The following is a 26,575-nucleotide window of genomic DNA, read 5'->3' on the forward strand; positions in this document are numbered from 1 at the left end:
CCTGCCTCCATTGCTCACAGCTCGGCGGATGCCTTAGTGGAAGCCTGGGAAAGGGCAGCCACTGAGGCACTTGACCGGGTTGTACCCTTGCGGCCCCTGACCCGGCGCAGATCCCAGCGAGCTCCATGGTTCTCCGCGGAGCTCCGGGAGATGAAGCGTCGGAAACGGGGCCTAGAGAGCTGTTGGAGGTCTAGCCGATCCGAACCCGACCGGTTGCGGTTAAGAACCTATATTAGGTCTTATCTCGCAGCGATGAGGGTGGCGAGGTGTAATTACTTCTCCACCCTCATCGCGTCCGCAGATAATCGCCCGGCCGCCCTGTTCAGGGTGACTCGCTCACTTCTTAATCAGGAGGTGAGGGAGGACCCCTTGCAGGGTCGTGCCGAGGAATTTAGTCAACATCTGTCGGATAAAATCGCTCGGATTCGGACCGGTTTGGACTCCAACTGGGCGGAGTCAGGCGATCAGGACACGGGCGGTCTTGTCAACGTTATCTGGGAAGAGTTTGACTCTGTGACCCCTGATGAAGTGGACAGGATTATGGGGAGGCTGAGCTCCTCCACATGTTTGTTGGACCCGTGCCCTTCCTGGCTGGTTTATGCAGCTAGGGAGAGGACACGAGGCTGGCTCCAGGCGGTTATATCTGCTTCCTTGAGTGAGGGCTATTTCCCCACCGTCTTGAAGGAGGCGGTGGTGAGACCTCTCCTCAAGAAGCCTGCCTTGGACTCGGCTGTTTTGAACAACTTTCGTCCAGTCTCCAACCTTCGCTTTCTTGCGAAGGTTGTTGAGAGTGTGGTGGCGCATCAGCTCCCTCTGGTCCTGGATGAAGCGGATTATCTGGACCCCTACCAATCGGGTTTCAGGCCCGGGTACAGCACGGAGACGGCATTGGTCGCTCTGGTGAATGATCTCTGGAGGGCTCGGGACAGGGGATATTCCTCTGTCCTAGTCCTATTAGACCTCTCGGCGGCTTTCGATACCATCGACCATGGTATCTTGCTGCGGCGTCTTAGGGGATTGGGAGTGGGAGGCACAGTTCTTCAGTGGTTCTCCTCCTATCTCCTGGGACGCTCGCAGTCGGTGTTGGCAGGGGGGCAGAGATCGGCCCCTAGGTCTCTCGTTTGTGGAGTTCCTCAGGGGTCGGTTCTCTCGCCTCTCCTGTTCAACATCTATATGAAACCGCTGGGTGAGATCATTCGTGGTTTTGGAGTTGGGTATCATCAATATGCCGATGATACCCAACTTTTCTTTTCGACCCCAAACCACCCCAGTGATGCCCTCGCTGTGATGTCCCGTTGCCTGGAGGCGGTTCGGGTCTGGATGGGGAGGAACAGACTTCAACTCAACCCTGACAAGACTGAGTGGCTGTGCATTCCGGCATCCCAGGACATTCAAAACGTTCCATCTCTTTCTATGGGGGGTGAGCTCTTACCCCCCGTGGATAGGGCTCGCAACTTGGGAGTCCTCCTAGATTCACGGCTTACCCTGGAAGATCATATAGTGGCCGTGACTAGGGGGGCTTTCGCCCAGGTTCGCCTGGTGCGCCAGTTGCGGCCCTATCTGGACCGGGATGCCCTGTGCACGGTCACTCATGCGCTCGTGACCTCTCGCCTTGACTACTGTAATGCTCTCTACATGGGGCTTCCCTTGAGGCTTCCCATGAGGCTCCAACTGGTACAGAATGCGGCCGCGAGAGTTGTCTTGGGAGTTTCCCGGTACTCCCATGTTACACCTTTGCTCCGCGAGCTGCATTGGCTACCAGTTGTCTTCCCGGTGAGGTTCAAGGTCTTGGTTATGATCTTTAAGTCCTTACATGGCATGGGTCCGGGTTACCTCGGGGACCACCTGCTGCCGGCGTCAACTCCCCTCCGCCCTGTGCGTTCCCACAGAGAGGGCCTCCTCAGGGTGCCTCCGGTCAGGGAATGCCGACTGGCGGCCCCCAGGGGGAGAGCCTTCTCTGTGGGTGCCCTGGCTTTGTGGAACCAACTGCCGGTGGAGCTCCGGATGGCATCAGACCTCCGAACTTTCCGTCGTGGCCTGAAGACCCATTTATTTGAATTAGCTGGTCTGGCCTGACGGGGGATTTGGGTTTTAAATTGTTGTTTTAGAATTGTATTACTGTTTTTAACTGGGCATTGATTTAATCTTTTTTTTTTTAACTTTTGTATTGTATTGTATTGTTATTTATATATGCCCTGTGAACCGCCCTGAGTCCCTAGGGAGAAGGGCGGTATACAAATCAAATAAAACTAAACTAACTAAAACTAACTAAACTTTTAGTAAGGATTGTGCCTCTAGTTCCCTCCTCTACCTTTTTTTGACAAAGTTGTCATCTAGGCACGTCAGGAATCTGCAGTTTCCCAGTGTACTGTGGCATATTTCCTGCACACAAGTAAACTAGCAAAGAGTTCATCTACTTCCTCTTCTTGGTTGTGTGGTATGTTTACACCTATGGTTATGTCATTTATTTTTCCTCTAATATTTAGCCAAATACTTCCAAGGTTTTCATCCCTAGTGTTGTATAGGGTAGTATTTCCTTACATACAATGCAACCCCCTTCGTTAGATTTCTTTTGAATTTATATCCTTCCAGTTGTGTGTTCCAATCATGGGTTTTGTCCTACCAAGTTTCAGTAATAGCTACAATATGTTATTTGCCCTCTCCTATATTAGGACTTGAAGCTCTGTTTGTTCCCTTTACTTTGAGCATTTATATGGAGGCATTTGAGCCTTTATTGTTGGCACTGGACTTGCTTCCTATATTTTCCAATCTAACTGTATGCTTCTTCACTACCCACTTTCTCACTGTGTAGCTGTGTAGGGCTTCGTGCTTTGTGTTTAGTCCTATAATTTTGTCTCCTTCCCCCTGTAGTTTTACTTCAAAGCCCTTCGGGCATACTGAGCCAGTTTTTCCCAAGTACACCAGAGTCATTGTGAGGTGCAGCTTGCCTGAAGTCCTTCCTGTAGGCTCCAGTGTAGCGCTTTCTACACCCTAATCCACGATGTAGAAAGCCAATACCACCATCAAGCATAGTCCTTTGAAATTGATTTCAGGCTCTTAATTATATCATTTGTCCCCAAATGGGGCTAATTATAGGTGGGCTTGAGTATTATAGCCAGCCTGTCACATCTTTAGTCTTTGCACCAGTAAGACAACTCACTTCCCTTAAGAAATTGTCTACAAATTGATGACTCTGTTCCTCCAATCCATGCCTTTTTCCCCCCCTCCGAGGATGTCTGAGCTACGTTATTTCTTAACACGGGAACATTGGAGAAACTCTCTTCTTCGGGTGTCTGCATGTTTCCTTCCTGGGGGAAGGATACAAAAGCGTCCCCTTCCAGCTTTATGATTCCTGCTGTTTTGAAATCCCATCTCCCCTGGCAGTCTTACAACAGATGCTGAGGCACGTAGGAGGCCGGCTTTGCCCAGTCCAGACCGGCTTTGGAAAAGGCCTGCTACGTGAGCCAGGACCTTCATCAAATGGCATCGCATTCATTCGTCTTTCTCCAAACCTCTGGAGCAGCCAGGCCAGTTCAGGACCCCCATTAGCAGAATCCTTTCCCTAATGGATCTTCCCCGCCGCCAGCCTGGCAGAGTCCCCACTTAGGCCGGGGCTAAAAGCAGCAGGGCCTAATGGCAGGGGAGGCGCCTGCTAATGGATGTGGCAGCAGGTCGGTGAGCGCGGTTTCGCTGCCTTCCCCTCCAGTCCGGGCTGCCTCCGCCTGGGCGCCGCGGGGAAGATGCTGCTCCGGTTGCTGCTGCTGCTGCTGCTGCTGCCGCCGGCCTTCCTCCGGCCAGGCGCCGGCTCCTTCCAGGCGCCGCTCGCAGCTTCTCGCCGGGGCTCGTCCGAGCTGAGCGACGCCGCCCCCGACGCGCATCTCTGCGAGGGCTACTCGGGCGCGGACGGGCGCCTCCACGCCGCCTTCTTCTGCCCGCGCCTGTCCGACGGCCCGGCCGACGCCTACTGCTGCCAGCCCGGCGGGAGCGGCGCCCTCAAGTCCTGCTGCCCGCGGCCCGACCGTCCCCGCAGCGCCAACGCCTCGGCCGCCCTCCCGGCGGGGCCCCGGTGAGGCCGGGCGGGCGGGCGGGCCGGGGAGGGGGTCGGGAGGCCCGCCCGCCCGCCGGGCTTGACGCCGCTCCGTCCCGCCGCAGGAGCCCGCTGCTGCTGCTGCCGCTGCTGGCCGTGGGGCTCTACGGCGGCCTCCTCCTGGCGCTGGCCGCCGCCGACCTGCTGCACTTCTTCTGCCGCCGCCGCCGCCGCGCCGCCGGAAGGAGCGCCGTCACGTGCCCCGCGCAGGCCCCGCCCCCGGAAGCGCCGCCCGTCGCGTCCGCCTGACGCCCACTCGATGCGCCATGGCGGCCGCGGCGATGGCGGCGATGCGCCGGGAGGGCAACGAGCATTTCCAGGCCGGCCGCTACGCGGAGGCGCTGGCCGCCTACGCGCGCGCGCTGGGCCTGGCCGCACCCGAGGCCGGGGACGAGGCGGCCTCCCAGCGCGCCCTGCTCTTCCGCAACCGCGCCGCCTGCCACCTGAAGCTGGTGAGCCGGGGCGCCGGGGGGCGCGGCCGGGCCGGTGGGGTGTGTGGGGTGGGGGCGCGTCTTCCCCGGTCTCCCGTCTCCCGCCTTCCCTTCGCAGGAGGACTACGCGCAAGCCGAAGCGGACGCCTCCCGAGGTGAGCGGCCCGCTGCACCCCCGCGCGCGCCCGCTCCCCCCGCGGCGCCGGCACCACCGAAACGCCTCCCTTTTGGTCTCGCGCAGCTCTGGAGCTGGACGGGCACGACGTGAAGAGCCTCTTCCGCCGCAGCCAGGCCCTCCGGGGCCTGGGCCGCCTCGACCGGGCCGCCTCGGACCTGCAGCGGTGTGTGCGCTTGGAGCCCAAGAACAAGGCCTTCCAGGAGGCTCTGCGCGACCTCGGCAGCAGCGCCCAGGAGCAGGTAGGCGCCGGGCTCCCTCCGCTCCCGCCGTCCCGAGAGGCTTTGGGGATGGGCCGGCGCTCTTGGGCTTCTTCCAGGCAAGGCTCTGAGCTGGCCTGTCTCTTCCTCTCGGTCTCAGATGAAAGTCATGACCTGCACTGACTCAAAAGTAGAAGCCATGTTTAAGCTGCTGCTGAACAACGAGGAAAAGGATGAGGACAAGAAGCAAAAGGTATGGGTCGAGAAAGGGGGGGGGTTAGGATGCACCTGGGCCATGGAATGGGCGACGTGTGCTGCATCTCATGAAGCCTGATGAACTTCTTGTTCTGACAGTCTCAGAAGTTTGCAGTTTGAAGCGATAGGTAGGCTGGGAAGAGTGTAGAAGCAGTGCAGAATTGTACAAGCATGTTCGTGCAGCTTAGCAGATATTCCATCCCTTTAGCTGGTCTTTCACTTGAATATTGTGCCACAAATGGAAATAATAATCTTGTGGGTATAGAGGGGGTAGGGGCAGTCAGTGGGTAAGTGAGCATGCAGTCTCACAATAATGGGTCATAGGTTTTGAGGCTTGACCCCAAACCCCATCTTCCTTCACTCCCTCCCCCAAAGGATCTATAGCAGCCTTTCCTGGTTTGAAATAGTACCAGACTTTAAATTTTGTTAGTTAATGGTTTCTCTGGATTGGATTTATGTGTGTGGGGCGTGAAGCCCAGTATAGGGGCTTAGGCTGGTAGGTCTGCTCTTGCTGGTGTGTAGCAAGAGGTGGCATCTGATGGGTCAGGATTTCCCAATGCAATATAAATCAAAATGAACAGGGAAAGTTCAGGTAGTTAAAAACACTTGTTCTTTCTCTGACCAGGCAGCTCAGAACTTGATAGTGCTGGCTCGAGAGGAGCCAGGTGCCGAGAAAATTTTCCAGAATGATGGAGTGTGCTTACTGCTGCAGCTGTTGGACACAGGCCGTTTGGATATGATGATAGCAGCCTTGCGGACCTTCACTGGCCTCTGCCGCGGTCACTGTTCTCGAGTAAGGGCTGTTGCAAGATGACTTTTTTCAGAGCTGGGGACTCACATGGTTTACCTCCTGACTGCTAACAGCACTTAACCTTCTCTTGGAGTATCTAACCAAATAATTAGCATATTGGGGGGGGGGGTCTTTCCTGAAACACCTACTGCACAGAGCTAGGAACTCGTGAAAGCATCTGTGCTAACCAGACTCCTTTTTGCCTCTGGTTTTGTGACCTAGCAAAGGGGCTTGGTAAAGAGCAAGATGATCACGTCATTCTGCAGCTCAGTTCTGGGAAATAGTTTTGGATTTGGGTTGCTCACAGAATCTTGGTGATTCCTTGCCATATTGGAATGGACACCAGCGTGGCTGAACTCTGATCTTGGATCCCAAGACTTTACTTCTCTAGGAGTTAGAGAAGCAGTGCCTGCCTCCTCAAGAGCTATTCTAGTTAGACTTGAATTTCAGAGGAGCAGCTGGTTCTCAAAGAAGATGATAGGTAAAACAGGTCTATAGGTCCTTCCGCTGTCTCAAAGCTGGGTACTTTCTTACAGACAGTGGTGATTCTGAGAGACCTGGGGCCTCAACGTCTCTTTGCTGTGCTCGAGAGGGAGGATGAACATCTTTCGCTGGCTGCCTATAACCTGTTGCAAGTCATGTTTGAGACCCTCAGGCAGGGCCTGCAGAAAGAAGTGCTGCACAAAGACAATGTTTTGGCATCAGGTGAGTCTCCAGCTGCCTTTCTGAAGTTGTAGGGGTCGCATCGCTGCCTGTACTGCTTAGGAGAAGGATGGTCAGAGACACATTTTCATGATGCTGTCTTAAGTCTGGATGGATTACAGGTAGTCCTCGAGTTACGAATGCAATGGAGCCTGCCCATCCCATTTGCAGCTTGAGGATTGGAAGAAGTGAATCTCGTACCTTGAATGAGATCACTCCCTGCTTTTCGCCCACGCGTTTGCTATTTGAATCCGTGGTTCGTTAAGTGCACATTGGGTATGTCAGGGTGGGGAAGGCTGGGGGGGGGCTAGTGATGGAGCAGGCCCCCAAGGCCTCCCCGACCCACTAAGATACCTCATGCTTCCCCCTCCATTCCTGCTGCACCGGACTCACCTTGCAAAGCTCTGTCTCCTCTTTGCCGTTGTTTCTTTGCCTTTGAGGGAGAGGAGAGTCGATGGAAGCTCCTGGGTGCCTCCTCGCATGAGTTCAGGCACCCATCCTCTTTTGCAGATGAAGCCTCCAGTCACTGTCAGGTCTCCGTCCAGGCGAAGAGTATTTGAGCGCCTATGGGATGCTTGGAAAAGGAGGGATTCGCTCCATTCCCAACCACCCCATTTGTACGCAGACGAAGCTTCCAGTCTCCGTCTGAGCAAAAAGTGTGTTAGCACCTATGGGGTGTCTAGGAAATGTTCAGGAAATGGAACTCGCTCTGTTTTCAAGCACCCCATAGGCGCTCAAACAGTTGTCACCCTGACAGAAGCCTGATGGTGACCGGAAGCTTCGTCTGTGTGCAAATGGGGCACTTGGAAACAGAGCGATTTGCTCCGTTTCCAGGTGCCCTGTTTGCACACAGACCAACTTTCCAGTGTCGGGTGAAAAGTGTTTCAATGCCTGTGGGGCGCTTGGAAACGGAGTGAATCGCTGTTTCCAAGCGTCTCATAGGTGCTCATACATTTTTCGCCCAGAGACCGGAAGTTTTGCCTGCGTGCAAATGGGGCAATTGGAAACGGAGCGAATCGTTCAGTTTCCAAGCACCCCATTTGCACACAGACAACACTTCCAGTTTCTGTCAGGTCTCGGTTCAGGCAAAAAGTGTTCCAGTGGTGGCAGAAAGGAGTTGGGAAGGGGCAGGAAACAAGCACCGCAAACACTTTTTGCTCTGAGAATGAAAGTTTCTAGGCTCTGTGATTTCACGAGAGTTCAGGCACCTACTTTCTGCAAAAGTGCCTGAACTGCCTGAACTGGCGCAATATTACGGCACCCAGGAGCTTCCATGGATTCTCCTTCCTCAAAGGCAAAGAAACTAGTTCGTAATTTTAGGACTTGCTCGTAAACACTAGGGGGAACTTATCACGTAACTTCCAACAGGCGCTAGGTGAACACGAACTCAGGGATTACCTGTACAGGGTGCTCTAGATCAGGGATGTCAAACTGCCGGCCCATGGGCTGGACGCATCACGCAGAAGCCATGCCCACCCCATTGCCGTCAATGGCAAAACAGTCCCGATACATCACGCAACATCACGTGACGTTGCGAGTTTGAGATGTCTGCTCTAGATCAAGACTCTCATACCAGGAAGGGCCAGAAATCTAAGTTGCATATTTCCCAGCTTTGCAACATTAATACAGCCTGGCCTGCCTGTTCAATTTTTGCTGCATGTACCTGGGTGTGTGTGTGTGTTTCTAATCATTATTGTGCTTTTAGACATCTCATATTTATGTTTTTATTCACATTCAGCTTGGATAAAGCATCTTAGACGTTTTGCAGGAGAACAATGTGATGCTAAGTCAAGTTATGCCTTTGCTCACTTGTGTGCTATAAGTGGCGATAGCTGACAAGTATCAGTGGGGGTGTCGTTTACCCCTCTAACTGGTGCTTCTTGCTGCAGACTCAACCAGAGAGCTGAAACTGCTCCTTAGATGGCTGTTGGAGGCTCTCACTCGAGCAGGCATCTCTTGCTACGGTCGCGACAGCATCCTCAACCTGCTGATCAGCGCAATAGCCCCAAAGTCGCTGCAGGCCTCCAACAACTCTTTGACCCTTTGGGTCATTGATCATGGTGAGCACGACTCTCCGGGCAGCAACTTTTCTATTCTTGGCTCCTCCTCCGTTTTAGTCAGCCACGGTTCTTTGCAGGTCTCAAAGAGATCCTGGAGGTCGGGAGCACAGTACCCCACAGTCCTGGAGGCCTGCCTGTGACAGAGAACACCCCCATGACAGTGGCCGTGCTGCTGAGCAAGCTTTATGACGACTTGAAGTGTGATGGCGAGAGAGAGAATTTCCATCGCCTCTGTGAGGAATACGTCCGGTAGGTCTGCAAGTCTGTAAATGCAGCCCTTTGGAGAGAGCTGCTGTTTGACACTGTCGCCTCTTAGCAATGAATGTTGGGCTGGTTGTCTCTCTTGGCTTTGCCAGCTTCTGTTGGTGAGTGTTTCATGGCAGAGGCCTCACGAGTGAGAGAGGTAGGAGCTGCTTCAGTTGTTGGTTTCTTCCTATAATATACATTCAATATTCACATAGTAGTTTCGCGTTTAGTCTCTTTGCTGATACCGGTGCGTGCTCTCCCTTTCCAGGGGTTTGTTCCAGGACCATGGCATGCCTGGGAAACTCAGGGCCATCCAGACAGTGAGCTGTCTCTTGCAAGGCCCTTCGGAGGCTGGGAACCAGGTGCTGGAGCTGAATGGCATCATGGAGAACATTCTGGCATTGTGTGCCTCATCCCAGGTGGCTCACCAACTTGTGGCTGTGGAGGCCCTGATCCACGCAGCTGACAAGGCCAAACGTGCCTCCTTCATCACTGCAAACGGTGTGACGCTGCTCAAGGAGATTTACAAGCACAGCGTGCGTGACAGCATTCGCATCCGGGCTCTGGTGGTGAGTAGGTGCAGCTTGTTCTGGATTAGGCTGGGTGACAGGGAGGGAGGGAGGGGGCTTGTTCAGATGCAACTCCTTTCTCTCCCTTGCTTGTTTGGGACAAGGCCTTTGGTAAGTGACACCTGCCCAGTGCCAGTTGTGCGATGGATTGTTGCCTGTGTTTTCAGGGCCTTTGTAAATTGGGTTCGGCAGGGGGCACAGACTTCAGCATGAAACAGTTTGCCGAAGGCTCCACCTTGAAACTGGCCAAGCAGTGCTGCAAGTGAGTGTGGCCCTTCCTTGGCTGTGAGAGGTGCTCCACCCTAAAGACTCTCGCACCTTCAGTTCCACCTGGTCCGGTACCCTTTTGGGGAGAAGGCATTAAGCATTGCTTGCTGCTTTCCCATTTGTAAACGTGCTGGATATCCAGGGGTGAGTGTGATCCAGGGGTGACATGTTTTATGCATGCTCTGAATAGTAGCTAACAGCCCGAACAGATCTGATGTGGTTGCAATATGGTCTGGATCTGGTATTTCATGATTGCTGTCGACTTTGCACGTCTGAGCTCTTTTTACTAATGGTTAGAGTGAAATTCTAATGCTCCCTGCCTTGGTGTCCCCTTGTCCCACATCCAGATGGTTGTGCAACGAGACTCTTGATGCTGGCACCCGCCATTGGGCAGCAGAAGGCTTGGCATTCCTTACCTTGGACGCAGATGTCAAGGAAGAACTTATGGAGGACCACGCAGCTCTGCAGGCTCTGTTCCAGCTGGCCCAGGTAGAGCTTCTTTGGGAGTTGAACAAGATGGAGAGGAAACTATCCCATCAGCCATATTCTAATATGGGTGGTCCTTGCTTAACCACTCATTCAGCAACTGGTCAGGTTTGTGTTGGGTCTGAATGAATGCGACTTGCAAATGGTCCTTGGAGGTCCAGACACCACAGCATCCTGTGGTCACATGGCTGCTATTTGTGACCTTTTGCTGACTTTTACAAGCAAAGTCAACAGGGTTCCCACCTCTTGGCATGGAGAGCTGTGCTAGTCTGCGATGGCAAAAACTGCATCTTTTCTGATCAACAACTTTTGGAAAGACATAAGCTTTTACGAGTTACAGTTCACTTCATCAGATGCACAGAGTAGCTGCACTGGTGTGAGGTTAAATTGGAGCGAAGTGCGGGGGGGGGAATGGTAAGACGAAGATGGTTGGTCTGACAGGTGGAAATGACATCTGAGACCGAGTGAGTGCCTCCTCAGTTGTTTAAAACCCCATTGTATTTGTTGAAACCTTCTGAGATTGTCTGAAGCCCTTTTCCGCACTTGGCGGTCCTGCTTTTCTAAAAGAGTCACTTTGAAATCTGCTATGGAGGTTCCTGGAAAGTTGAAAGGCTCTGATGTTACTTAGTCCTGATGTCAAACATGTCCATTGACGCTTTTCTGCAGAGTTGTCCTCTTGGTTGTATGAAGAATCCAGAGGGGCATTCCTAGCAAATGATGGCATGTCTCACATTGGAGGAGCAACATGTGATGCTGTGTGTTCTCGTTGGGCCTGTGATGAGGCTCTTGGTCTAGATGTAGGCGTCTGGGTTTGTTGCAGCGTCTACTTCCCACTTTGTCCTGTTTTTTTCTTGCTGCATGTGAGAATGTGCTTCAGGTTGGGTGGAGTCGGTGCTCAAATCTGGATCTGCCCCCGTGCTTGAAAAAGTGCCATGTCAGTATCCGGAATGGCTGCATTGCACACTTGTCTGCAATAAAAGAATAGCACTTTGAAGAAAAGATTGTTGTGCAGCACATTGATTGGTGGTTCAGGGGGAAGACAGATTCTGCTTGAATGTTGGAAGATCTGTCCTAATGATAAGACAAGTGTGACAGTTGACCCAATCACCCCGAGGGAGACGGGCTGTTTCTGTCCAGTGGAGGAAGACAGCTGTCTCCAGGGATGCTCAGGTTTTGATTCTTGGAACACTCTGCCTCAAGCGGATCGTTTATCCAACTCCAGAATTCCAGGATATCTGCAAGTGGGACAGATGCTGATTGGTGAACTCAAAGGGCTGCCGAACAAACCTCCCCTCTCTTCTCCTTGCTTCTATCCTAGTCAGAGAATCGGAGCTGCGTATTTGCAGTGGCCTCGACGCTGGTCAACTGTACCAGCAGCTATGACTTTGAGGAACCTGACCCACAGATGGTGGAGCTCGCTAAATACGCTAAGCAGCACATCCCGGAGAAGCACCCGAAGGTGAGAAGGACAGACGCCCGGGGAGATGAAGAGCGGAGGCGAAAGCCCTGCGGGAGGGAAGGGGCCGGGCATCTTAGGGGGGGGAGGCAGAGGTGCAATGAAGGTTCCCGCAAAGGGCTCCCCCGGCTGTGTGGCTTCACTCGCCTCCTCTTCTAGGATAAGCCAGAGTTCGTCCACAGGCGTGTGCAGAAGCTCTTGGCGGCTGGTGTGGTTTCGGCACTTGTTTGCATGGTCAAGAACGAGAGCCCTTCTTTAAGCCCTGCCTGTCGGGAGCTGATTTCCAGGTGAGGCTCCGCGGCTTGGCCTGGGGTCCAGAGGCGAATAAACCTGGAGCAGTCAGATGGGGCTGGCAGCAGGGAGGAGTTGCTCAGTGTATGGCATGAGTCTCGGGGGGGGGGGACAGCTGGGCGCTCAGCTCTCCTGCGGTAGGGCAAAGGTGACTTACAGCTCGAGAGACATTGGTTAACGCTCCCTTGATTGAACATGCCTGAGAGAGACAGCTTCCCGTTTGGCTGCTGACCTTGCCTGGCAGTGGTTCCTCTAAGATGCATACTTGGACAAAGGAAGGGAGGGGAAAGCGCTGCAGGAGACACTTGAAAAATCAGCAGTCCACGGGCTCTATGCACCTCCATAGTCCTTCCAGGAAAAGGGTCTGAAGCATCTTTTTCTCCCTGCGGCTTATTGGAGAAAACTAGCATTATGATTCCCGAGACAGGAAAACATTAGTTGAATGGTCTTCGTTTTGTGTGTGTGTGTGTGTGTGTGCGTCAGGCCCCAACAAGAGACTCTAGGGATGAAAAATACAACTCTCTGCAGTTGCTGTTTTTTGGCCCCTCCAGGCTCCTCAGTTAAACTAAAGAGTCCCAAATGTTGGAAAACGGCATTTAAGCTTACAGTCCTGCATCCCAGAGGAGGCCACGTCACCTCCGCCTGAAGTTGCTCTCCAGGGTTTCTGGATCCTGTGTGTCTTAGCCCAGTGATTCGGACTGTGCCTTAACAGGGCAGGGTGGAGACAAGGGCTCCTATTCGTTTGCCTCTCTCTACTGCTGGGAGGGTATGCGCTTGAACCTGGCTCTGACACACACCCCGCTCGCATGTTTTGCTGTGCTACATACAGGGTTTTTCTGGCCGTAGTGGATAACCCGGAGAACCGTGGGGCTGTGGTAGCTGCTGGAGGAGGGAAGGTCAGTATCCCCTCCCCCTTCCTTCTCTTGCTTTTCCCAACGAGGGCCTCGGGCTGACCAGTCTCTTTCCCCCTTCCCTGTCACCCAACAGGCGCTCATCCCTCTGGCTCTTGAGGGGACTGAAGTGGGGCAAAGCAAGGCCGCGCAGGCTCTGGCCAAGATCGCCATCACGACGGCTCCGGAGATGGCCTTTCCTGGAGAGCGGGTCTGTGCCGGCGAGCACCGGTGGGCCTGGGAGGCAGCTGTCCCCGAGTCCTCCTCTCCCGTGAGCAGGGCAGGGCTCCTGGCTGAGCTGGCCATTTTTCTTCCGCAGGTCTGCGAGGTGGTTCGGCCCCTGGTCAGCCTCCTGCACCTGACTCGTTCCGGCCTGCAGAATTTTGAGGGGCTGATGGCGCTCACCAACCTGGCTGGGACCAGTGAGAGGCTCAGGTGAGGCCCGTTTGGGTTTGGGGTGGGTGGGATCCTTTGGGATCTGGTCATGGCTTTTGTGGCTACTTCTCCCCGTGCCTCCTGCAGGCAGAAGATTGTGAAGGAAAAGGCCGTGCCCATGATTGAAGGCTACATGTTTGAGGAGCACGAGATGATTCGTCTGGCAGCCACGGAGTGCATGTGCAACCTGGCCCTGAGCCCCCAGGTGAGCAACTAGAAGCAGGCTGGCGGTGGGTGGCCGGGCAGCGGCCCCTCAGGCCTGACAGCCGCTCATCTTTCGTACAGGTGGCGGAGCTGTTTCTGGCCAAAGGCAGCGATCGTCTGAAACTGCTGGTTTTGTACTGTGGGGAGGAAGATGAGAGGCTTCGTCGGGCAGCTTCTGGGACATTGGCAGTCTTGACCTCGCTGCTGCCACAGATCGGTGTGCAGATTTCCCAACTGGTAAGTTTGCTTGAGACAGCCCCCCCCGCCTTGCAGAAACGCACGGGCACCTACACCTACACCTGAGGGGTGTGCCTTGCTGTGAGAGGCTGGGTAGGGTTAGGGGCGCGATCCCTCTGCCCCAGGCCTGCTTTCCAAGGGACGCTGCCAGCTCTGGAAGCAGGGTTGTTGCCTGGTGGGGCATCCGGCGGGTGGCAAGGGCAGGGTCGGGCATGCCTGCCACATGCCTCTTGGTGCTTCTCCCCAGACCACGGATTGGCTGGAAATCCTGCAGTCTCTGCTGCTCAGCCCCTGCACAGAGCTTCAGCACCGTGGTGTGGCAGTGGTGAGAAACATGATGGCAGCCGACCGGGAGGTGGCCGCCAAGCTGATGGAGAGTGAGATGCTGGAGATCTTGTCCGTGGCGACCAGGGCGGAGGACAAGCCCCAGGTGGCCCAGGTGGCCCAGGAGTGCCTGGCTCAGGCCGTCTCTTACGGCTTGATTAAGCCCAACGCTGCTGTCAGGGAGTGAGGCCCTCGTGCCGTGCGCGCCCTCTCGGAAGCACCTCTGCTGCGCCTCGCCACACGCATTGGGCTGGGCCTGGTGGGGCACTACTGACTGCTGGGGCCTGGCAAAGCAGGAGCTCTTGGGGGGGAGGGGGCTGGAGCAGTTCCCCCTTCCCCAGGAAATCCTTTGCCTGGGCTGTTCCTTCAGCCTGCGCTCCCCCTGCGGAGCCTCAGCCCTTCTCTTTGCTGCTACACAACCGTTCTTCTCTCTTGCACTTTCCGCGTTTTGTACACTCTGGGAGACAGCCCTGCAGGGAATAATGGGACATGTTGCATAAATAAAAACAAAAGAAACCTCTTCCCTTGTCTGGTACATTGTGTTTGAAAGGGCAGCATTTGTAAAGGAGCTCCATGTGGTCCCAGGAGAGGATTTTTTTTTAAAATGTATTATTGTCTTTTATTGTTAGCCGCCCTGAGTCCTTCGGGAGATAGGGCGGCATATAAGTCCCAAAAATAAATAAAAAAGACGCTGCCTCTAAGGGGGAAATCGCACTTCCCTCCCATGGAGCCGCTCGGATCCCCAACTCAGGAGAAGGAGCGGTATATAAATCAAATCAATCAATCAATAAACTCGCACCCTGCCTGGGGGCCGGTGGCGCCTCTTCAAAAGGCCGAGAAGACGCCGGCCGAGCGCGCAGGCCCCACCCCGCGGCTTCCGGGCCTGCCCGCCATTCTCCGCGGGGCGGCGGCGGCGGCAGCGACCGTCACTTGCCCGCCGGGCTGCGGGGCGGGGGAGGCAGCGATCCGGGCCGTTCGGCTCAGCCGGGGCGGAGGCTGCCGATTCCGGGCGGCTCCTCGCGGCCTCCCAGCGAAGAAGCGCCCGCCCGCCGAGCCGATGCCTGCCGGAGGAAGGGCGGCCGGGCCCGGAGCGGGCGCGGGGAGCGGCTGGTTCTGCTTCGGCTTCCGCTGGGGGGCCGAGGGCGGCCCGGAGCCGCTGTCGGCGGAGGGGCCGGTGCGCCGCGTGAGGCCCAGCTGGAGCTTCGCGGCGGTGGTGGCGGCGGCGGGCGGCGGGGCCGGGGCGGGCCGGGTGCGGCTGCAGGGCGCGGTGGCGGCGGCGCTGCCGCGGGACTGCCTGGACGCGCTGCCCTCCGAGACGCACCTGCTGCTGCTGCGGGAGGACGCGCTGGAAGCCTGGCCCGCCGCCGCCGCGGGGACCGACGCCCTCCTGGACGGGCGGCCGCTTTGGCGGCGGGAGCTGCGGGCCGAGGAGGCGGCGGCGGCAGGTGGGCGGCGGCGGCGGGCGGGCGGGAGGAGGGGGCCGGCCGCGCCCTCGACCCCTCCGCGCTGACCCGCCCTTCTCCCCCCCCCCTCCCCGCAGAGCTGCCGCTGGTGCCCGGCGGCTACGTGGCCCCCCGGCCGCCCTTCTTCACCGCGCTGCCCGCCGCCCTCCCGGCGCGCCGGCTGCTGCTGGGCCTGGAGCACGCGCTGCTGCTGGCCGCCGGCGGGACGCTCTTCTCCTGGGGCGGCGGCAGGTGAGCCCGGGCGGGCGGGCAGGCGGGTGTTCGGACGGGGCGCCGCAGACGGAGCGGGACCGAGCGCCCTTCCCTCTCCGGCAGGCACGGGCAGCTCGGGCACGGCGACCTGGAGAGCGTGCGGGAGCCGCGGGCGGTGGAGGCGCTGCAGGGCTTGGCCGTGGCGGAGGCGGCGGCGGGCGGCTGGCACTCGGCGGCCGTCAGCGGTGAGCGGGGCGGCCCCTCCCGGGCGGGCGAGGGCGAGAGACCCCTCCGCGACGGCGACTCACCCCTCCTCCCCTCCCCCAGATGCGGGCGATCTGTATTTGTGGGGCTGGAACGAGGCCGGACAGCTCGGGCTGCCCTGCAAAATGTCCGCCGGGAGCGGAGCAGCAGCAGCCAGCCAGGAGGCCGAGGCGGCCCCGCGGAATCGCCCCCTTGGCCAGCACAGCATCTCCCCGGGCAGCGACGGGCCGGAGGCTGCGGACGAGGCAGCGCCCTTCGTCTCCGTGCAGCCCTTCCCCGCCCTGCTGGACTTGCCCGAGGAGGCCGAGTTGCGGCGGGTCAGCTGCGGGTCCCGACACACGGCCGCCGTGACGGGTAAGGGGTCCTTCCCGGAGTGGGAAGGAAGGCGGGCAGGCAGCGGCCGGCGAGGGCGAAGGGGTCGCGGGTTCCGTCCCCCACAAAGCAGGGAAGATGGTCGGGCAGCGGCTCACAACTTGCAGGCTTTCTTCAACCTCTCCCTGCCCCCCCCATTGCATCCCTTAACCCAAGGGTCGGCAACCTTGGCTCTTTTATGACTCGCGGACTTCAACTCCCAGAATTCCCGAGCCAGCTTAGCTGGCTCGGGAATTCTGGGAGTTGAAGTCCACGAGTCATAAAAGAGCCAAGGTTGCCGACCCCTGCCTTAACCCTGCTCGTTTCCATTTCAGGCACCGGACACCTCTACACCTGGGGCTGGGGTAGGTAAAGCGCTTGTGGGGCTGGAGGTCTGTGGCCCCGGGCTTTGTGGGGCCAACGGTTGCTTTCGTCCCTACTAGGGAAATATGGCCAGTTGGGGCACCAGGATGCGGCCACCTCTGACCAGCCAAGGAGAGTTTGCTACTTCGTGGAGAGGAGTCTCAGAGTGCAGGATGTGGTCTGTGGCCCGTGGACCACATTTGTCCAAGCCGAGGCAGCTGAGGGTGGGCCCTGAATATGCCACGCCTGCCACGCGTGTCTTTGGAGGCAGAGCTCCTTCGCAGAGGAGGTTCCATCGTCCTAAGACGTCCGTCCCGTGAGCGAGAATTGGGGAGGGGGTGGTTGTCAGTGGCCGCCTCAGGCTTCCTCCGAGGTGAGCAGCCCAGATGTTTCTTAAGGGAGCCATGTTTACATATCAGAAGCACAACATTAAATGCAGAATAAAATTTATCTTAATTTGTGCAGAGCAAAGTCAAGACATTTAAAGAAACCATGATCGTTAAATGGACAGTCGAAGTGCCAGGAATGCCAGCCTCTTAGCCCAGCCATAAGATGGGCCAGTCAGTGAAGAGGGAGGTTGTGCATGTCAGGACTGATTCACCTGCATTTTCTCCCCCTCTCATAGCTTGACCAAAGGCAGAGGAGAGATTGGGGAATAGAATGCAAAGGTGGGAGGGATGGTATCTAGGCACCCGAGGTGTCTTTGAGAGCCTGCAAGAACACCCACATCACTAACACAAGTGCTGGATGGAGAAGTGGACCTTTCCCAGAACAAGAAGTAGTATTACTATTGGACAATGTGAATACCCAGTGGGTGAGGAGTGGGGGACGAGGGAATCTATTTAAGTAAGCTTTCTTGTGGAAAAATCAGAGCTGGTTTCGCTTCTTCTGTGCCAATGTAAATTTTCAGTAAAGTATTATATTCTTGGTAAAACCGTGTCCCAGGAGTTTCTTTTTCTGCAAATGCCAACTGGACAGTTGACAGTGCACCCCAGAGGATTCCCCGTAGTTTCTCCCCTTCCTGTGGCTAAGGTGAGCAGAAGGCCACCTGCTGATGAGCAGGACCTGGGTGGACCATCCACTTCAGTTGCCCAAGGAAAGGAGAGGGGCAAACCGCTCCCTGCTCCCCACCCCCATGAATAAGGCAGCAGGCCTGGGCCCAGAACAGCTGCTGCATCTAGACTTTTATTCCCTGTATCATGAAACTTGGAAATCAATTCATTAAAAACAGTTAAAAGCAGTAGCATAAACCGTGCCCCAGAAGGTCCATTTCATGCCAGATCCTATATGGTGAGAGGATCCGGGGCTGGCAACGGCCCCCCTTCAGCCATCAGGATTGGAAACTGTGGAGTTGAGGATGTGGGACGGGTGCTCAGATTTGGAAGCCTCTGAAAGTGCGCGCTGGGGAGGGAGAAGAACAATTGGTGTGAAGGATGCGGAGTTGGATAGAGCTGCGGGGGGGGGGACGCACTTGAAGCAGTGGGATGGGTATTTGGACAACATGCACGGGTGTATGTTCAGAGGGGCTTTTGGTGGGAGTGGAAGCAGTGGCAGGGAAGAAACGGGGGGGGGATTTTCTTCAGGGATAGATCAAGGCAGAAATGGGACCCACGCAGCCCCTTGGCCTTCCTTTGGCAATGGCCGACTGGCCAGAGGCCCTCATGGGGAGTGCAGCTATCTAGCGATTCTTGCGCAGTGCATCTATCTCCAAAGCCAGCGGGGATAGGGGGAGAAGAGGGAGAAGGGAATTACCGCAAATGCTGAATAGGTGCTGGCAACAGAGTAAATACTGCCATTGTGCTGGGCAGGGGCTGTCGGGGTACACCCACCGCTCAGAGCTGTCCTGTTGAGTTGAGGCACGTTCTCCTTGTTGCGTTCCGTCTGGCCTTTGGGAAGGGTCTTGGCAACCAAAGGGGTGGGGGTCCGGACAAGCTGCGGACACAGAGAGAGGAATGGCACTTTGGGCAAGGACAGTCAGAAGATTAAAGGAAGGGCCACGTTTGACAGAGGTGTTAACCTTTGGTGGACCTCCTGTGGGAATTTATGGCTGCCGTTCTTCATTTTCCCCTCCTCCAACTATTGGTCTGAAGGCATTACCAAGCCATGCGACCCCTAGTGCAGGTGTGCGCCGTGTGGGCTCCATGAGCTCTGGTGCTCTCACCTGGGCACAGCTGAGGGAGCAATGTAGGAACATCCCAACTGCCACGTTGCTTTTGCTTTCTGTATAATTTTGTTTGCATTCTGAAAACCTGAGCTGCGGAAGGCCTGCACCACAGCTAAAGGGCTGGATTTGGGCAGCAGCCCTCTTAAGCAGACTAACCTACTCTGAACCCTGGGAGGTGTTATTTTGGCCAGGACACTTGCCAAGTGCCAGCTGCACCCGAGGCCTGTGCAGCACTGAGCGCGGCAATTGTTTCAGGCCAGCTGACAACACACGCAAAGCCAGGCTGCTGCTTAGCTGTGGTTGCGGGAGCCTTGAGGCCCTTCAGCTCCTCCAGGAAGCAATCTCTACGTTCTCTCGTTTCTAAGCTTATTCTGTTACAGTTCTCCCCTTATTTCGTAATTTTTCTACTCCTGGGTTACACTTTGCCCGGTTCCCACTGCTTTGCTTCCTCTAGTTTCTCCTGCCTCTTGGCCTTCCGAAACAGCTGGGAGTGGGACTGGAGGCTGCCTCCCTCCAGACCAAAGAGGTCAGCTCTTTACCTTCCCTCCAGACAAGGGTGGGTGGCATCCGGGAGAATTTAACACTGAACCTCTCAGGGCTGAGCGGATGGTGCTGTTGGGAGTTGTGGTGGTGCTGTTGAGCTGCAAGAAAAGTCCAGGCGTTAGCAAAGAAAGCGGTCCCTGGTGCAAAGCAACAAAATCTGAACGCCGTTTCGGGGGGAAAGTGCTGCTAATCAGTTCTCACTTTCAGATCTACTGCATGTCTTTACATCACAATACCTTCAGCTGCACAGAAAACGGACTAGAAACCTGATCAAGGACATAATTTTATTGTGCCTCATACTGGCAGACTCAAAATAACAGAACAACAGGATAAGGGAGTTGGAAAGGGACCTTGGAGGTCTTCTAGTCCAACCTCCTGCTGGAGGCAGGAGACCTTATACTACTCCAAACGAATGGCTATCCAATCTCTTCTTAAAAATCTTCAGGAATGGAGCCCCCACAACTTCTAGAGCTGTGGTGGCGAACCTATGTCACGCGTGCCACAGGTGGCACGCAGAGCCCTCTCTGTGGACACGCATGCCGTCGCCCCAGTCCTAGACCTTCAGCTGGGTTTTATAAAATCTTTTCACTTTAGGCCTCCGCCGCCGTGTGCAAAATAAAGGTTCAATCAATCAATCTCAACTTCTCGCGGGGAAAAAAAAGATCTTGCAAAGTTGAAATTGATTGCTTGAACTTTTTAGTCCCACCCAGTCTGCCATTACCACCACAGCCACGCCCACCCAATGGGCCACGCCCACCCAGCACCCGACAATACATATGTGGGTTTTGGGTTGGAGTTTGGGCCCTCGGTCTCTAAAAGGTTCGCCATCACTGTTCGCAAGCTGTTCCATAATTAATTGCTCTGTCAGGAAATTCCTCCTTAGTTCTAGGTTGGATGTCCTCCTGATGAACTTCCACTCACTGCTTCTTGCCTCTGTGGAGAATAGGTTGACCCCTCTTATTTGTGATTGCCCCTCAGATACTGGAACAACGCTATCATGTCACCTCTACTCCTTCTTTTCACTAAACTAGGTAAAGGTAAAGGTTCCCCCGCCCATGCGTGCTAGTCGTTTCCGACTCTAAGGGCCGGTGCTCATCTCCGTTTCAAAGCCAAAGAGCCAGCGCTTGTCTGAGGACATCTCCGTGGTCATGTGGCCGGCATGACTAGACGCCAAAGGCGCACGGAACGCTGTTACCTTCCCACCGGAGTGGACGCGGTGGCTCAGTGGGTTAGGTTGCTGAGCCTGTCGATCAGAAGGTCGGCAGTTTGGCGGGTCGAATCCCAAGTGCCGCGTAGCAGAGTGAGCGCCTGTTACTCGTCCCAGCTTCTGCCAACCTAGCAGTTCGAAAGCACGTAAAAAAAATGCAAGTAGAAAAATAGGGACCACTCCGGTGGGAAGGTAACAGCGTTCACTAAACTAGACCTATCCAATTCCTGCAACCGTTCTTCGTATGTTTTAGCTTTACAGCCCCCTAATCATCTTTGTTGTTCTTCTCAACTGTACCTTGAAATGTGTCTCTTGCACAGGGATGGATTGTATGCTTCTGCCGCCTGGTGCGGAGTTGCGGGAGGCTGGGGGCCTTTCCCAAGGAACTCGGAGGCAGACCAGCTCAGATCAACTCTGAGTCATTGGCGTGCAGAGAGGGGCCTAAACCTTTCCAAGATAGCAGTTATGCAGAGAGTGTGCTTTAGTCTGGCAAGAATTTCTCTCCTGGTGAACAGCAATAAAAAAATTACCCTGAGCAAAACTCCCGGGCAAAACTATGCAGCTTAGAAAACAGCTGTGGGAGCAAAAAGCAAAAGCTGCTGCTTGGATACGCTTAGAAAACTGGGAAGAGTTGGGGGGAGGCGGCACAAATAAGGAAGGAAAAGATGACACGAAAGGGGAAAGGAAGGAAAAAGCTGTCCTGCGTTTCTATAGGTGAGGTAAAAAGGCAAACCTGACTTCTGGGCGACCCCCCTTACCTTTCGCGCTTTGCCAGGTGTGGTGATACCCAAAGCCCGTCTCTTGGTGGGGGTGCTGCCGTAGAGCATCTCCTCCTCCGTCTGTCGGGACTTTTTGAGTTGCTGAAAGACAGAAGGGAACGGAATAGGCTAAAGGGGAGCTGACAGCCACCTCAGAAACCTCATCTGAAATTGGCTGATCTCTTAATTCATCAGAGAGATGGACCTATTGCTTGGCTATCACACCTGGGATCGGAGGGCAAGTCAGAAATTGGGGGAGGAAGACACTGCAAGAGGAGCTGCAAGGCCTCCCAATTCACCTTCTCTGTGCCAAGTGCTCTCAGCAACACCGGCTCTGCTTTAACTTGGAGAAGGGAGCCTTGTGGAATCCAGTGGTGGAACCCAAAACCCAGAAAAGACAGGATCGCTGTGACCAGACTCCCGAGGTCTCTGATGGGTTTAGGGATCTGGGAGGCAAAGGAATCGCCATCTTAGAAAGTAGAATCATGGGACTGGAAAGGACCTCGGTGGTCTTCTAGTCCAAATGCTGTGCAAGCAGAGACCCTATACCAGGAGTAGGCAACCTTGGTTCTTTTATGACTCGTGGACTTCAACTCCCAGAATTCCTGAGCCAGCATAGGGAACTATGGCCCCTTCATGACTTGTGGACTTCAACTCCCAGAATTCCTGAGCCAGCATGGCTCAGCTTAGAAACCTCTCCCTTTCCCCTCAGCGTGGCTGGCTCAGGAATTCTGAGAGTTGAAGTCCACGAGTCATAAAAGAGCCAAGGTTGCCTACCCCTGGCCTATACATATACAATCTCAGACAATGCTGAGCCACAACTTTTTTTATATATTGTGGCGACCAAAACTGGATGCAATATTCCAAGTGTGGTCTTACTAGTGCAGTATAAAGCAGTACTAACACTTCTCATAATTCTTAACACTGCCCCACTGTTGATGCAGCCCAGGACTGTGTTGGCTTTGGGGGCAGCTGCAGCACATTGTTGGCTCATACTTAAGTGGTGGTCCACTATGACACCTAACTCTTTCTCACGTTCGCTACCCCCTATTGGTTTTTCTTGCCTAAGGGCAAGACCTGACTTTTCTCACCACTGAACTGCTTTTTGCTCAAGATGCTGTTGGTCACTAGGCTTGCCTACTTCTTTTTCTAATTGCTTTCGGAAATTACTTGTTAACTGCTTTTCAGCTACCAGGAGCCTTTGGACTGAAAGGTTTTACAGTACTAGGTGAATCTCCATCAGCCTTACCAAGAAAGTTTTAAATACAAGTTTAAATAATTAACATTTTTTTTCTGGAATAAACAGTAAAAAGGTAAATAAAACATTGATTTAGAAAGTCACAAATGGACAACAGGACAAGATAAATTTGAAGTAAGTTTTTTGAATCTAAAGAATCTTTCCTGTGACACTTTCATTTTGAATTCTTTGAAAGAAATAAGACTAAAAATTGGACGCTGGAAGGAACTAGAAGGAATTAAAGATTACAACTAAAGGAGAACACTCAAACTTGACTTACTAATATAGAATGAAGCAAAATATTTTAATACTGGATGTACTGAAGAATATTTTTGAACAAGAGCGAGCCAGAAATTAATATATGCCTCTATAGATAGACTGGGCTTCAAAGATGCCATTTATGAACAAACATTTCTTGGCATGATTGTGACTGATCTGAAAGTAGCTTGAAAAACTAAAGGGTACAAGAATGACAAGGAAAAAGATGCTTCACTGGACATACAAAAGAAATTAGCTCATGCTTAATAATTAATAAGAAAGCAAGACAGTAACCTGGGTAATTTTCCTATATTGGATTTACAGAAGAGGATTGTTAAAAGCTTTGAAAAATGTTGTGAGAAGCGACAAAGAAAAACGAGAAGAAATTATGCTCTAGGTCTAGCATATTATTTGAAGGAAGTAAGACCATGACTGTTAAAAATAAAGGTTGATTCATTTGATGAAGGTTGAACTAGACATATTCTTATCTCCGATATATCCCTTCAGTGGATCTTTGCTGACTGAAGTGACAAGGCCTTATGGATTGAGTTTGCTGTATGTTAAGACACTAAAGGGGAAAAGTCATTTCTTTACCTATTTCCTTTATTCTTATTTTAGTTTTGTTTTGTATTTTTTCTTTTTATCCTTTTAAGTTTATATTACAGTTAAAAGGGTTCTTAACTTTTTATGTTTTAGCTTATTATTGTAGCTGTAAGCCGGGGTAGGCAACCTTGGCTCTTTTATGACTGGTGGACTTCAACTCCCAGCATTCCTGTGCCAGCCTGGCTCAGCTTGGAAACCTCTCTCTCTCCCCTCAGCATGGCTGGCTCAGGAATTCTGGGAGTCCAAGTCCACGAGTCATAAAAGAGCCAAGGTTGCCTACTCCCTGTCCTATGGTAAGCCAATAAATTTTATAAAAAAATATAAAAAAATAAACTTTAGTGTTTATCGTTGTAATCTTTAATAAAATTACTATTAAAAACAAAAAAAGTCCAGTGTTTCTTGGAGGGAGCCCAGAACTGCCTCTATGGGAGGTGGTGAAAGCAACCGCTGGGTTAGGGCTGGCAGGCAAAATCACTCCTGGCTGCCCTCTGGCTACATGGACTAAGCACCCTCGCCAGTCAACAGGCTTGCTACGCTTGCTGGACAAGATAAACCGACAACCGCCTGACCGGGAAGATGGCTGAAATCCCGAGGCTGCCAACTCACCCGCTCCTGTCTTTCCTTCTCCTTCTCCAGATGATGAAGGCGCCACTGCTCAGCCACGTGCTCCATGAAGCGCTGCCCGCTCACTAGGAAGTCCTGAGCATGCTCTTGCTCCCACAGTTCAACGCGGACCCTCAGTTCCTCCTCCAGCTGCACCAGAAGAAGGCCATTTAGGGTGGGCTGCCAAAGGCCCACGAGATGGGGAGAGTGACTGGGACCACTTGCCTTGGGAAGGGTCTTCTGCAGTTTGGCACGCAGCTTCTCTTCTTTCAGGAGGTTGCCTCCTCGGTTGGCGAAGCGACTTGGGTCGGTGGCCTTTTTCTACAGGGAGGAAAAGGCGAGTGTCTTCTGCTGCTTGGAGTGGCAGCTGAGCCCAGCCCAGCCCAGTCCAGCCCAGCGCTACCTCAAGCTCCTGAAAGAGACACCAGCTCCTTTTCCATTTCTGGATTGCTTCAAAGAGCTCTTGATGCGTCTCATAATAATGCTTCAGTCGCACAAACTCGCTGTTGTGTTGCTGCAACAACTCTTCGGTGAAGGTGTCTACGAAGGAGGAAAGCGTGAGGGATGGCAGGAAGGGCTCCTGAAGAGGGCTGCGCTCACCCCCAAGACTGGCCCCCAACCCACCTTCATAGAAGGGGCCAAAGGAGCGCCTCTGCTCTTCCCCGAAAAAGCACTTGTCCCAGTAGGTGACCAGCTCAGCCCGAATAGCCTCCACCACCTTTTGCAGGTTCTGGCACTTCAGTTCTTCCAAGCGGTCGACTTCCAGGCGCAGCTAAAAGAGGCAGTGAGGAGGAGAGTCGAGGCCACGAAACACAAGGAAGGAAGGGCTTATTTGATGCACACCATGTTTCTATGGCAAGGTGGGAACGCAGGGGAGAGTGCTGCTCCTGGACCCCCCCAGAAACCAACGGGGCCCTCGTGCCCAGGAAGGAAACCCAGCCTCTTACAGCGTCCATAATGCTGGCTCTGGAGCCCTCCATGTACGGAGCGAAGGCGTCTCTCTCTTCGGGAGGCACCTGCAGCCAGTCCCAGAGCGTCAGGATGCGGGAGCGCATCTCGTCACACATGGCCTCTTTCTGAGTTCTCCTGGCCTCCAGCTGGGAGGAACAGCAAAGGAGCAGCCTTAGGACCAAGCAGAACTCAAGGAGGGTAGGTGGGTGCTTCCCCCGCCCCCCCAGCCCATTCCCCCAACCTGCTGCAGCAGATCCTTCAAGGCAGCCAGGATGTCCAGGGAGAGGCCGAAGACCCCTGCGTTCTGGCACACGACCTCTTGCTCAAAGGCAGTGCTGGGCTGCTGCTCCAGCTCCTCCATGCAGAGGACAACCTGCTGCTTCAAGCGGATGAACTCGGCCTGCCGGTTCTCCTACGGGGGGGGGGGGAAAGGAAAGGGTCAGCACCGAGCTGCCTCACCCCACCCGCCCACCCGCCCCTTGGAGACGCCCAGACCTTCTCAGCCGCCAGCGATGCCAGGTGGCGCCGGAAGCGGTCCAGCTCGGCCAAGGTGGGCACGGTCTCGCTGCTGACGCCGCCGCTGTAGGGCGCCTGTCCGAGCAGCCCGGCCAGCTCCTGGTCCCGCTCCTGCAGGGCGCGCAGCTCCTGCCGCCTTTCGCGCTTCTGCTTGAGCATCACCTCCACGCGGGTGCGCAGATCCTTCTCCAGCTGCAGGATAGTGGCCTCCTCCTCCTCCTGCAAGACAGGCGGGTGACAGGCGGGCTCGGAGGCCCGCGGGGGGGATGGGGGGGGCGCCGCGCCGTGCACTCACCTGGAAGGGCGCCAGCTGCAGCTCCTGGCACAGCGCGGCCAGCTCCCTCCGGCACAGCGCGATGCTCTTCAGCAGCCGCTCCCGGAGACTCTCCTCCTCCGCCACCATCCGGTCCAGCAGGTCCTGCGCGGCAGCGGACAGAAGAGCGCGCTTCAGCCGCCGGACGCCCCGCAGCACCCACCCCAGCCCGGCCCCGGCCCGGCCCGCTCACCTTGACGTGCCGCTTGACCACCTCGGTGCGCTGCAGCCGCTGCTCCTCCGGGATGCCGATCTCCTCCCAGATGCCGCGCAGGTGGCCCAGAGCCTGGGTCAGGCAGGCCACCGACTCGCCGGCCAGGACCTCGCTGCGCAGGGAGGGAAGCAGGAGGGGGGCCGTCAGCTCGGATGCCCCCGGCCCGGCCCCCGCCGCCCCCCCCCCGCGGACCCCCCCCCCCGCCCCCCGGCCCCGCGCCACACCTGCGTCTCATCTCCGCCGGCCGGCCGGGCGGTTCCGCGGCCGCTGCAGCTCAGCCCCGACCCGACCGTTTCTGCTGGGCGATTCAAACGCCCGCCACGCTGCCATTGGCTCCGTCCGAGGCCCCGCCCACGGCTGTTCTGCGACGGCCAATCAGGGCGCGGAGGCCGCCGAGGGCGGGGCCGCGTCGGCCAGCTACGCCAGGGCGCTTCGAGCTTGATCTTTTTATGACTCTTGAACTCCCAGCC

At 55.2% G+C, this 26,575-nt stretch overlaps 3 protein-coding genes across 4 annotated transcripts; 2 read left to right on the forward strand and 1 right to left on the reverse strand.

The window, feature by feature from the left end:
• Window positions 1-4,342: 4,342 nt before the first annotated feature.
• Window positions 4,343-14,625, forward strand: UNC45A (unc-45 myosin chaperone A). Of its 2 annotated transcripts, XM_081337279.1 has the most exons (19): window positions 4,343-4,539; window positions 4,637-4,673; window positions 4,760-4,935; window positions 5,054-5,146; window positions 5,774-5,941; window positions 6,475-6,643; window positions 8,530-8,700; window positions 8,778-8,949; window positions 9,215-9,515; window positions 9,683-9,777; window positions 10,130-10,271; window positions 11,587-11,727; window positions 11,884-12,011; window positions 12,845-12,911; window positions 13,003-13,116; window positions 13,225-13,340; window positions 13,428-13,545; window positions 13,626-13,781; window positions 14,029-14,625. In XM_081337279.1, the coding sequence occupies exons 1-19, from the start codon at window positions 4,354-4,356 to the stop codon at window positions 14,290-14,292; spliced, it is 2,814 nt and encodes a 937-aa protein (XP_081193405.1). In that variant the 5' UTR covers window positions 4,343-4,353; the 3' UTR covers window positions 14,293-14,625. The 2 variants fall into 2 exon arrangements, with proteins under 2 accessions (XP_081193405.1, XP_081193404.1); XM_081337278.1 differs by having other exon boundaries at window positions 13,003-13,340.
• A 204-nt stretch (window positions 14,626-14,829) lies between these two features.
• On the forward strand, window positions 14,830-17,672 carry RCCD1 (RCC1 domain containing 1; the record flags this gene model as incomplete). The annotated part of the gene is made up of 6 exons (XM_081337009.1): window positions 14,830-15,550; window positions 15,646-15,799; window positions 15,884-16,005; window positions 16,088-16,378; window positions 16,711-16,740; window positions 16,819-17,672. The coding sequence occupies 6 exons, from the start codon at window positions 14,830-14,832 to the stop codon at window positions 16,971-16,973; spliced, it is 1,473 nt and encodes a 490-aa protein (XP_081193135.1). The 3' UTR covers window positions 16,974-17,672.
• Window positions 17,673-17,907: 235 nt separating this feature from the next.
• On the reverse strand, window positions 17,908-26,530 carry PRC1 (protein regulator of cytokinesis 1). Its single transcript, XM_081337393.1, has 14 exons — window positions 26,330-26,530; window positions 26,085-26,217; window positions 25,874-25,996; window positions 25,558-25,797; window positions 25,304-25,474; window positions 25,059-25,208; window positions 24,736-24,883; window positions 24,515-24,651; window positions 24,337-24,432; window positions 24,115-24,261; window positions 21,411-21,512; window positions 19,442-19,543; window positions 18,491-18,670; window positions 17,908-18,139 (listed from the first exon to the last, which is right to left on the reverse strand). Exons 1-14 carry the CDS (start codon window positions 26,338-26,340, stop codon window positions 18,062-18,064), a joined length of 1,818 nt encoding a protein of 605 aa, XP_081193519.1. The 5' UTR covers window positions 26,341-26,530; the 3' UTR covers window positions 17,908-18,061.
• Window positions 26,531-26,575: the final 45 nt, after the last annotated feature.

This window comes from Vipera berus, assembly GCF_964194415.1.
Source record: "Vipera berus genome assembly, chromosome: 12".
In the NCBI taxonomy this organism is placed as follows: domain Eukaryota; kingdom Metazoa; phylum Chordata; class Lepidosauria; order Squamata; family Viperidae; genus Vipera; species Vipera berus.

Coding starts and splice junctions, on each gene's coding strand:
- UNC45A (XM_081337278.1), top strand. CDS start 4,354: ATGGCGGCCGCGGCGATGGCGGCGATGCGCCGGGAGGGCAACGAGCAT. Junction 4,540..4,636: donor CCGCCTGCCACCTGAAGCTG/GTGAGCCGGGGC, acceptor TTCCCTTCGCAG/GAGGACTACGCGCAAGCCGA. Junction 12,912..13,002: donor TAGCTGCTGGAGGAGGGAAG/GTCAGTATCCCC, acceptor GTCACCCAACAG/GCGCTCATCCCTCTGGCTCT.
- PRC1 (XM_081337393.1), bottom strand. Junction 24,884..25,058: donor GAGCCAGCATTATGGACGCT/GTAAGAGGCTGG, acceptor TGCCTCTTTTAG/CTGCGCCTGGAAGTCGACCG. Junction 24,262..24,336: donor TGCAGAAGACCCTTCCCAAG/GCAAGTGGTCCC, acceptor CTTCTGGTGCAG/CTGGAGGAGGAACTGAGGGT.